The sequence below is a fragment of the Octopus bimaculoides genome, chromosome 3, assembly GCF_046866305.1.
Source record: "Octopus bimaculoides isolate indiv1 chromosome 3, ASM4686630v1, whole genome shotgun sequence".
Classification (NCBI taxonomy): domain Eukaryota; kingdom Metazoa; phylum Mollusca; class Cephalopoda; order Octopoda; family Octopodidae; genus Octopus; species Octopus bimaculoides.
In genome coordinates this window covers 1,848,707-1,861,196 of record NC_142930.1, presented here as the reverse complement: position 1 = coordinate 1,861,196, position 12,490 = coordinate 1,848,707, and the positions used below count along the sequence as shown (strand labels likewise).

The 12,490-nt window shown below is 34.7% G+C and overlaps 1 protein-coding gene across 37 annotated transcripts in view; it reads right to left on the bottom strand.

Annotated features, from left to right (window-relative positions):
• LOC106867341 (rho GTPase-activating protein 39) overlaps positions 1–12,490 on the bottom strand; it is a 439,467-nt gene that overhangs the window by 93,987 nt on the left and 332,990 nt on the right. For 21 of the 37 annotated variants that reach the window (XM_089348467.1, XM_089348468.1, XM_052966673.2 and 18 more), the window contains one exon: positions 4,116–4,211. The exons of the other annotated variants lie outside the window; for them this stretch is intronic. In XM_089348467.1, the coding sequence (XP_089204593.1) occupies positions 4,116–4,211 (96 nt within the window). The remainder of the gene's footprint in view (positions 1–4,115; positions 4,212–12,490) is intronic. 37 annotated transcript variants of the gene reach the window in all.

The window sequence follows — 12,490 nt, the reverse complement described above, 5'->3', positions numbered from 1 at the left end:
TTTCCTCAGTTTTATCGGTCAACAAACTTTAAGTATATATCGCCTGTGCAAGTGGTGAGTAATTGTTTTAGAAGAATTCGCTAAAATATGAAATCATTATTTAAGTGTTTCTCTGGTTGCTTTTATTTTGCATTTTTTTCTTTAACGTTTAGCAATAGACAATAAGGACTTTAGTTATAGCAGTCTGGTGCCTTGTGATAACTGTTCACTTCAACCCTATATTTATGACATTTCTGTTGAAATAAACTGTCTTTGTTTCGATTAATGTTGAAAATGAAGAATTTAGTAAAATAACTTCATTTTTGATCTGCTGTTTGGAACATAATTCACTTTCAACAAGGAAGTTTGTATCACAAAACCAAGTGCCATCTCAGGCAGGTTTGTATCAAAAGGGTCAACCCATTCTCTCTCTCTCTCTCTGATGCAGTATGAAGTACCCAACCAACAGGTCAGGGCTTTTGTATCTCATTAGCTAACACTGCATTGTGTCCATGATAAAGTTAGCCTAAAATGCAGTGAACCAATCTGTAAATAGGCATTCACTGCTATAAGAGGATGATAATCTCGATTAAGGGAAATGGATTCTGAATAGCTTATTTGTCCTTGGTATACAACAAGAAGGCAAATGCTTCAATAGTGCTCCTACACTACTTGTATTTCACCAAGTTATACGACTTGCTCCTGCCTTCATATTTCATAGCAAATACAAGAATATACAACATACACCTATGCATGTGTGCGTGTGTGTGTGTGCGTGCATGCATGCATGTATGTGTGTGTTGTTCATTTCATATCTGTTTTTCCATGTTTTCATGGTTTGGACAAATATGTATCGGAGACAGTGCTTTACAGTTACAAGCCCTTACTGATGCTAACCCTTACCTAATTTTCAAGTAAGGGATTTATTTCTTTTTTATTCCACATCACTTAGAAAGTACATGGCTGAACTATTTGTTGACAGAAAAGAAACTGACATTGATTGCTGGCCATAAGCAATTGCAGATGCAAACACAGACACACACACATGCACAGAAGAAGCTTCTTTTAGTTTCTGTCCATCAAGTTCATTGACAAGGCTTTAGCCAACCTGGGAATAGAGAGAAAACCACTTGTTCTAGATGCTGCTCAGTGGAAATGAACCTGAAGCCATGTGGTTTGGAAGCTAACTTCTCGACCATACAGTCGGGCTTAAGTTTTGCAAATACATTTTGCATAAGGTCCATGCAACAAACAGAACTGCTGCAAGTAGTTAAAGCTAAGACATAACTGAAGGTACATAACTCAATCTCATCGCATTAGTTTAAAAATTTATATAATTTTAAAGAAAAGAGTCTTATTTACAAATACAAGTTGATAATTATTGTAAAAACTACATAACTGTCAGAAAATTATCCGTAACACAGATATACAGGGTGTGGCAAAAGATTTCAGTAGCCTTGGTAAATATATTTCTGGGAAGTTTTATTACAGCACCCTGTAGTAACAGCAGCTCTACAATGGAATGCACATATACTGTTATGCATGCACACACATACTTCATAAATGCATCCTTGAAAGGTTGATGGCGTTAACACACAAACAAGCATATCATAAATACAGAACACAATTGAAATATGTCCCAAACATACACACAAAGCTTACACTCAGATATACATATTGACACTTTCCTGATTAAAAGTTTGTTGTTTTATTTCCTAAATTAATTAAACTATAGAGAAAAGGAAAAAAAAATGGTTGATTACATGTGATAGAATGAAAGACAGACATCAGACATGTCTGAAACAAAAGCTTGTTTCCAATATTCTCTTTTGCAACAATCTCTTTCAATCAGAAATACCTACAAACCTGTTCTACAGCCAAAAAAACAAAAAAATGTTCAGTTAGTAAACCAGATATTCCAATGAATTCTCTGCCTGAATTGATTAACTTTGTATAATTAGTAATAGGTTTCTAGACCAGCTTCCTTTGATGCTATCCAATGACAGCCACATTGGAAGGAGGAGGAGGAGGAGAAAAAAAATGCTATTGTTAGTAATAATATCAACAGGAGTTGCAGCAATAGTAGCAACAGCATTGCAAAGCAGTATTAGTAAGAGCAGCAGTGTTAACACTGGTATTATTATTATTATTATTGTTGTTATCACCAGTCGTTTTTATTGAAATAATTAATATTATACCCAGTTTATTAATAAAGAAAGGAACAAAAAAAACAAACAAAAAGAAAGAATAAAACGAGTGCTGGCAGTTGTGGTATTCTTCAATAGAACTGAAAGTTAATATTGATTGGGATTGATCTTAATGAAAAGGAAGTTCAATGATAATAATAATAATAATAACAATCATCATCATCATAATAATAATAATAATAATAATAATAATAATAAATGATATACTCCAATATATTTGGTGAAGTTATGTGTTGAGCAATACATTTTAAAGTTGATGTTTGGTTACACGCTAAGTAAAGTAAACAAAACAAATATGTCAATGTTTAAAAGCCACTTATTACATGTCGTTTGTACAAATTTCTCTTTTTAATTGCTGAAAAGTCATTTTTTTCCAAGTTATAATGCTAGCATTGTAGAAAAGAAAACATTTCTTGTAAAAGGAAGAAACAAAAAAAGACATTTGAAAGTAATTGCAAATTCAAAGCTCATTTCAAAATGAATATTGCTTTTTTATAATGTTAGCAATAATAACTTTAAAAAAACGTTGGTGTTAAGTAATACAAAATAATTAAAAAGAGAAGTCTGCAATAAAGGTTTCCAATTTTGGCACAGCAGCAGCAGCAGCAATTCATGGAAAGCGTAGGTCAGTCGATTATATTGATCCCAACACCTGATTGATACTTTATTTTGTCAATCTTGAAAGGACAAAACACAAAGTTGACCCTGGCAGAATTTAAACTCACAATGTAAAAAGCTAAAAGAAATGCTGCCAAGTTTTGTGTCTGTTACACTAATGATTCTGCCAGCTTACCAGTTAAGAAAAAGCTGTAAGAATGACATTTAATAAGTGACTTTTAAGCATTTACACATTCATTTCACTCACTCAGGATATCCAAATGTACTTTTGTTTTTCGTCTCATTATTAATCCCACAGAAATAAATGTATCTAAAACCAAAGATTGCTCGTTTAGAATATACTAAAGAAATCTGCAGTTCTAGCTGTGGAGGAGGAAAGTGCCATGAGAGATTCACCCAAATAACAAACTGATTCTTTTTCTCTCAAATTCTATTGATCAGAAATAAATATATTTTCAATTAAGTAATACTAAGAAACAAATTAACAAATTTACTTTTGGCTCAATTTAAAGTGAAAACAGACTCATGAAATGAAATTATTTTTAAGCTGATTTTTCAAAGAAAATTTAAGTCCAATACAATCTCCTGTAAAATATTTGTAAAGAAGCAAGCAAAAAGTTTGATGATAGCAAATTAGAAACAAAAAGATGAACAAAACAATTTTATATAATTAAATGGGATTAGCTTATAGATTCTATTACTTTTAGAAAGACCTTGGGCTCTTCTGGACTAGTCAGTAACAACATCTTATGTTTTAGGGGAAGGAGGGGAAATTATGTCCTATAATAATCAAACTTTTAGTGATGTCAGCGCAATGAAATAGGTGTCGACTGAAAATTGAAATGGGGTTGGTAGTCCTGACTATTAAGGAGTTTAACCCTTAAAATATTGAACATAGTATTGGCTTACGGTAGGAATTTTGGCTAAATAAAACAGAAAAATATGATGTGATCTCTGGTGTCTAGATTAGGCAACAGTACCAAATGTTTATGGAAAAGTTTCTCTTCATTAACACAAGCTAATGAAGAACCTATAAATATCTGAAGCAGCCATGAATTTTGGAAATTAATTTTGGGGGAGAAAAAAAAAAAAGTATTTGTAAATAGGTTAAAGTTTCAGTAGAGGTGGAAAATGACATTTTTGATGATAACGAACGAGAGGGATGTATGAATATGTATTCCATAGTATGTTGATAGACAATAGCATATGTTGCCCTGACTGTCTTGTTCGCAGCAGGCAATGCCATTGTTTGCAACTGATGATGAAAGAGAGCAGTAGGAAGAACAAGGCCAAGGAAGCGGTTAGACTTACAGGGCTCCTGCTATCTGGAGTTTGTGTCCCCATTTCTCTCTTGATGCATATCTGCTTCGAATCATCATCACGAACCTCAGTATTTTGTTTCAAAGTCTGAAATATGAAAGGAAGAAGAGCCATTGGAGGGCTGGTAGTAGATATATTATACTCAGGATAAATTACAATGAACATTTAATCTTCCAAAAGGGATTTTTTTTTCTTTAAAAAAAAAAAAAATTAAAATAGCCAAATCAAATTTCTTGTGATGAAATAGAGGAAAAAGGTTATTCTACCACTGGGCCAATTCTACTTCTGAGTCAATATAATTGAATTTTCTTAAACTGCTACATTCATTAGCAGTTAGGTTTATGTGAAATGATTTGCAGGCATTTGCCTAGAAATACTTATTGATAAGAATAAACTGGTTTTATTTGCTTAATTGCAATTTTTAAGGGGCTGTGATTAGTACAAAGGCTGGAAAGATCATTTGAATTCTAAAGATTATGACCTTTTCTCTTACACCTAACAGCAACATCATTTGGTACACGAAATTGCTTCAGGTAAAATTAGGGAAAATAGAAAAAACAAAAAAATAATTTAAAAAAAGTCACAGTAAAATAAGTAAAATTTCATTATTCAATAATTTGTATCTTAACAAATCCTACAGGTAATGGATGGATGGGTGGGGGGGGAATAGTTCAAGTGATTTGTGACAGGCACCATTTAGAGAGACCACTTGGGTATGGGGGGGGGGGTATAAACAGGACACAATAAGAGCAAAAATTTAGAAAGGGGAATATATTACAAGTAACAATTTATAAACTAACTAATTAGTAACTGAAATAGGAATCAAGACATTTTTTACTTTTCTCTTTCAATCAGAAACATCAAAATCACCAAGGAAACTTGTAAAGTTATTATTTGGAAAAGGGAAAATGAAACCAACATCATATGAGAGAGAGAGAGAGAGAAAGAGAGAGAGAGAGAGAGAGAGAGAGAGAGAGAGAGTTGCATGTGGTGACACTCAGTTGCCAACCCCACCTTTTAATGAGGGAAAACTTAATCATGAATAACGTTTTTAGTAGATTTTAATGTTTTCTTATATTTCCAAGGAGGCTTTGATTAGTGGCCAAGAATTCAAAGAATGATATTCTGAAGTTCACTGCACCAAAGTGTAGTTAACCGTAGAATTAAAACATGAATATCCTCAGACAGAATGCAGACTGTGATGTAGGTGCTGGTCTTTCTTTCTTCTTTTATATGTCTCAGGCCTGAGGCTGTGGCCATGTCGGGGCACTGCTAGTATTGGTTATTTGATAATAATTGCCAGAAGGGAAAATGTTTTGAAAAATTAAGATATGGTTTGCCTGATGATTTTGTGCATTGATCAGGAGTTTACAATGTAACATAAGTGTCAATTCCATAGCAAATATTAACAATTATAGGAAACTCACTGATATAAGTGTCAATTCCATAGCAAATATTAACAATTATAGGAAACTCACTGATTTACTAAGTTTTCCTTCAATAGTTTTTTTCGTTTATTCATTTTACATCTTTTATTCCATACTAGCATGGGTTAGATGAATATATTAGTGAAGTATTGTTTTATAGCCAAATATCTTTCCCGTTTCTAACTTCTACCTGTCAGGTAAGAGGTCACTTATTTCACATGGCTATGAAGGCACAAAGTGAGAAGAAAGATTGCTGAGAGGAGAAGTGTCAGCAATGACACCATTCAGAGTGGCTTTTGTCAAGTGCAGATGTGAATGCACACCCACATGATAGGCTTCTTTCAATTTCTTTCTAATAAATTCACTCACAAGGCTTTGGTCACCCCGAATGTATAGTAAAAGATATTTTCTCAAGGTGCCATGCAGTGGGACTGAACCTGAAACTACATAGTTGGGAAACTTCTTAACCATACAGCCATGCCTATACTTATTCTACAAAACTTTCAACATCAAATGACTGTCCATTTCAAATGACTGTCCATTTCAAATGACTGTCCATTTCAAATGACTGTCCATTTCAAATGACTGTCCATTTCAAATGACTGTCCATTTCAGCACCAACTAGGATCAAAGTTGTTTGACTTTGGTAATCAACAGACAACGGGAACTGATCCCTCTGCCTTTCTAATGGAATGTGGTCCAATGGAAACTTGTAGACTTTATGGAAAGTGTGCTGCTATGAGGAATCCTATCAACCAAGTCTAATCATGAAACTGATGGATTTCATGTTTGCATCTAAACCAACTTATAATTGTATAAGTCAGATGGTAATCCATTTTAGTTTTTCAAGTGTTCAAACTGTTTGTTGGTTTAAATTGAAAATCAACAAACAGAACCAACTACAAGTGCTATTTTTCATCAAAAAGTGCAGAATTCATAGGATTTTATCAAGACAATAAATATTTTAGTAAAACATCACAAGATAAAGGGGTCAATACCATCATTGTACTACATACAGACCCTCTCTCATAAAATGTAGGTGCAGAATGGCTAAACAGTTAAGTAGTTCCCTTTGCAACCACGAGGTCCAGGTTTGATCCCACAACATAGCATCTTGGGCAAATGTAATTTTCTACAACCTTGGACCAGCTGGGCTCCTTGTGAGTGAAATTGGGTTTGAACGAAACAGTACAGAAGCCCGTCTAGGAGATTGTACCTGTAGATCAAAAGCAGGTAATTCAGTTGATTGTTGAACAACAAAAATATTCTTAGCCATTAGATAGGTTATATATATATACGTTATGGTGTATATGAATGATTCTTATCTACTCAGCAGCTATGTTTTATGATATCAATACTAGAAGCAATGTTAGAAGTAGTGTATGTTAATTAGTGGTGTGGTTTAGTTGGCTTACAGTTACCTTCATTAAAATACCTTCAGGTATCTCAACAAATACAATTTCTCCTTTCATCTAGTAAAATAATCTTCTTTAAAACATAATTACACCCATACTAATCTTTATTTCTGGAAAAAAAACAAAACGAAATGCCTTCATCCACTGTTCCCTGCCATTCAAATCTAAAAGTTGCCCAAGCAGAGTGGATTACTGAAATTATAAACATAATTATCATAAGCATAAAACACTTCATCATAGAGACAGTGTTTTCATAGATAATTGCATGTGTGATTAAATACTTGCAAGCTAATTACCATATTTAAAGCCTGAATCCTTTTTTGATTCTTTCCCTAAATGATGCTGAAAATTTTGTATTTGAGTAAAATTCAATGAAATCGGTAAGCAGCCTTCACAATTATGGTTGGCTCAGATTGTGTGACAAAACATACAAGAATATCAGCAATTAGAACATTCTGCAATAACTTTTAATACTAAAGATTAGTTTGTCAACAGAATGCATTTAATGCTTTTCTTTGAACGTTTTTTTTTTTTCAAAGAAAACATTTCTAGGCATTAACAGATCTAATCTTCTCCCGATGCTTCTGAAGGATACAATTCTAGAGAACCCCCTTCCTCCTCATTGACCTTCTCTAATCACTAATATGCAAGAACTCAAGCTGAATTTAATAATCTTATCAGAACACCTCTTTTTTATTTCTTTCTGTCTATAGAGGAACCTGCCAAAAATGCCAGAACACATTTTACCTCATAGCACATACACACACACACACCTAACTTATATTATGAAGTTTTATTAACGTGTTTTTCTTTTTGCTTCATATGCTATTCTTGATACAGACCATTACTCATTTTTCCAGACTTGTGTTGTTTAATTCTGACAAAATCTTCTATAGTGTATAATATTACTATGAAATTGCATAACCCTTAAATCTAGGAGGGTATAAAAAGCTTATGGGCACTGCCTCTCTCACAAAATAGAAACAAGAGCATCACACAGAAGCTCATACATTATGAAACAGTGAACATTACACAGGTGATATATGATAAACCAACACAAGAAGATGCTGTATAAACAATCATTGAGATTTAGTAAGATAGAAATTGAAGAGCTGTGAAGATGCTAACATTACTGTTATTGGTAATGGTCTTTGAATATTTAAATAACCAAAAAAATTTCAAAATTTCGAACACTATTGATTTTTGAAAGCTGAATTGAAACTAATTTTCTAGAGGGAAAGAAGAAGAGTCTATTGTTAAATATTTTATAATCAACGAAAAGATCAAAAGGAAGTTGATGTTGCTAAGATTCAATTCATAACTGTGAGATACACAACCTGATAGCATGAAGTATTTAGAGGGTGTATGAAGCGGGGGTGGGGGAGTTCAATTTCAGTTGCAATAATTATGTTAATAGAACATCAACACAGCTGGGAATTATAATCCCAGATGAACTTTCTGGGCAAGCACACATCTATAACTTTATTATGTAAACTGATTTCTGATCCCTGGGATCTCAACCTGATGCTAGAAAACACTTCCAGTGTCGATCATTTACTGGGAAAGATACTTAGAAACATATCTTCTATTACAACCCCAGACTGATCAAGGCTTTGTGAGTTTGATAGATGGAAACTGTGGGGAAGCCTATTGTGTGTGTGTATATATATATATTTGTATGCATGCATGTGCATGTCTTCATGTTTACCATCACAGCACTTGACACCTGCTGTTGGTTTGTTTATGTTCCCATAACTTAATTGAGTCTGATCGAGTAAGTATCAGACTTAAAAAGAATAAGTATTTGAGTTGAAATGATCAACAACACCTTCCAAAGTGGTGCCCCAGCATGGCCACAGTCCACTGACTGAAACAAGTAATAGAATATATATAAAACTTTGTTTCATAATATCTGAAACATTATAAAAAGGTGTTAATTTTTATGCCCACCTTTAATTACGGTCCTGCTTTTACTTTATAAGAAAACACTTTCAAATGACAGAAAAATAACAACAACAACAAAAGATCTATTTTGAAATAATGTGATGCTAAAGGAAAGAATATTTGCTGAATAACAGCGTCAGTTTCTACATAAACTTTAATGAAATGTGACAGTAAAGTTTTTTGTTAGATGGAATGATTGCAATCAGTAAGATATGAAGCACTGAGAAAAGTGCAGATGGCTTTAATTTGCTTTGATTAAATTAGTTTGAACAACATATATATATATATATATATATATATATATATATATATATATATATATATATATATATATATATAAGTGGCACTGTTAGATCCGAGAACTGATATCAAAAAGGAGCATTAAAGTATAAAAAAAGAGGAGAGGCTGGGTAGAAAACTTGAAGGGTTGAGTAAAAATATGCAAAGTTGAAGAACAATTCAAAAAGAAGTTTTCTATTGAGTTTGGAAAACTAGATTTACAGTAAGTACAATAGAGTACAGTAAGTAAGGAGAAAGAGAAAATGGTTTTTGTGGGGCTGTGACTGCATTTTTTTAGCAATAGGAACTAAAAATATTTGTTTTGGTATATAATAGTGACAATAAGTGAGTGTAAAATGGTGATCCTTAGCACCCTAAATTCGTTTATTATCAAGGCTGCTGATCCTTTAACAGTAAACATTGTTTTTGTATCCAGACTTAGGAGGAATGAAATATAGAAATGTAGAAAAATACAGACTTTCAGGAGTTTACAAAAATTCTATCTCAATATATCTGAAACACATAATTTTGATTTACAGCGATTTATCCATTCACAGGTATTGAGATTAATTGCATAAACAGGTATTAAGATTAATTGCATAAACAAATGAGATGAAGTAAGGTTTTAATGCAATTCACAGACATAAAAGAGACATTGAGTAAAGAGGAGGGAAAATTGGACATCACAATTCAATTTGAAATAGCCAAATGAAAAATCATTGTGGCTACCTGTTTGTACTACAAAAGACCTTTACTCAATAAATGCACAGCTGGGCCCAGGATATCCCTACCACCTGTCATCTCTTTAACTGCAGTTTTTCCTTGACACCACTAATCTTTCTCACTACTCAGAACCATTTCACTTGATATCCATTCCTCATTCTTAATACTGTCTTCTCTACTCATATTTTACACTGACCACCTCCTCCTGAGCCACCAAACCATCATCATATGTCTCCATCATCATATGTCTCTTTTTCTCCCCATGGACTACACCGGTTTCTCTCTCTTGCAACCTCTCCCCCACTCTTTTATCATTCTCCTGTTTACTGTATTACCACTGTTCTGCTGTTATTCACCTCCCTACATCATCCACCCCATGACCATATCTAATTTTTACAGTTGTCACCTACTCTTCCCTAAGTTCCCTGTTTACACTCCACTCAATACTTGTTCTTCATTACATTCACCCTCCCACTTATTCCCCATCTCTAACTATTTCTCACTTTCCTATACACTCTTGCAACCTCTACCCATCCATACTCTCACTTCTACTAACCTTGTACCAGGGGGGTACAGCTCCACTCTCCCTTCTAAAATATAAGTAGACATGTGGCCCCTCTACAGCAAGGAACCTGTTCTGCCCTGACCCCTTCTCTCATACTTTAAACCCTCATCTCTTAGTATAGAGCAGTGCCTCTTGATGCTTGTAGCCTTGCAAATTACTTAGCAACCTCACTAGAGCTGGTGGCATGAAAAAAGCACTTGGAATACTCAGTGAAGTGGCTGGCATTTAGGAAGGGCATCCAGGCATAGAAACCCTGCCAAAGTAGACAGTGGCAGACAACAATCTACTGACTTGTTGAACCCTGTCAAACTGTTTGGCTAATATCAACATGAAACAAGGATGCTAATGATGAAGATGGAGAGTATGCCTATTACCTATTAACTAAATGAGAGAAAGAGAGAGAGAGAGAGAGAGAGAGAGAGAGAGAGAGAGAGAGAGCAGTTCATAGCAACTAACTGAGAGGTCAGGTGTTTGTGTCTGTCTTTGGTGCCATAGTCTCATCATTGGTTTCAAATGTTGGCACAAGGCCAGCAAGTTTGGTGGGAGGGGTAAGTCATTTACATTGATCCCAGCATTCAACTGGTACTTATTTCATCGACCCTGAAAGGATGGAAGGTGCAGTCAACCACCACGACAGAATTTGAACTCAGAATGCAAAGATGGACGAAATGTTGCCAGCTTGATTTAATTATTGCTCCAACTCTTCATTACTTAATATACGGAATTGTGTGTTTCTGAACATTAGACTCATTCATGTGGAGAATGTCCTCACACACTTCCTATACACACACACACGGAGGATGATGTCATGTTCAGAAGCCACAGTTTTACACAACAATCTCATTTATTCCTATCCTGTAAAGTTATTTGATCTACCAAACCAAACCTGAAACTCACAAACAATTCTCTAAAGACAACTCCCCCACCCTTCCTTATTTGCATTTATATTTTAGCAACTAACTATTTTCTCAAATGTTTTAAGTTCATCTTTGGGACAAAGTCTTAGTAAATCATGTATATTCTTTTCCTCTAACTTATCCAAATCTATGAGCTGCCTCCATAGCAACCATAAAACTTTACCCTATCTTTAGTTTACTTCTATTATGCAGTCATCATCATTATTTCCTGTCCAGTTTCCCATGCCAGACAGAACTTGCTGAGGCAGCTCTTCTGCAGCTGGATGCCCCTCCTCTCACCAAACCTCATCTGTTTACAAACAAGATCCTATTCCCCCACAGATTGAAATATCATGCACAGAAGATTGGAAATGAATCCTCATCATCATCATTTAACATCTGCTGTCCATGCTGGCATGAGTTGGACGGTGTGTCCAGAGCTAGCAAGGTGGGGAACTGCACCAGACTCCAGTCTGATTTGGCATGGTTTCTATGGTTGGATGCTCTTCCTAACACCAATCGCTGCACAGTGCAATGGGTGCTTTTACATGCCACTGGCATGGGTGCCATTTGCATGACACCAGTTTCTGCCATGACTACGATTTCACTTGGCTTCATGGGTCTTCTTTTTAAGCACGGCATAATGCCAAAGGTCTCAGCCATTGCCTCTGTGAGGCCCAACTCTCAAAAGGAGCTCAGCCCATTTGCCATGTATATATTCATATGGGTAAGGTGAGTGTGTACTCGTGTCCCCTTATCTTGATATTATCATATGAGCATCACCATCCTACAGGTGGTGTCATTCATTTACAGTCTTCCATGAAATACCTGGTCAAATACTACCTTGCTTGGAAACAGGTGTGGCTTGGTGGGAGAAAATCTGCCTCAACAAATTCCATGAGACCCATGCAAATATGGAAAAATTGTACATTAAAATGATGGAGAATCCATACCAACATAAATGGTTAGCACTCTAGCTGCGAAACCACCAACTTTATAATCACATTATTTTGTCACACTGCCCATGGTTGGCACAAATAATTACACTTTGTTTAGTAAGAAAACTCAATAAGTTCAAATGGCATCTCTGTCTTTGTGTGAAGAGCAACGCTTCAAA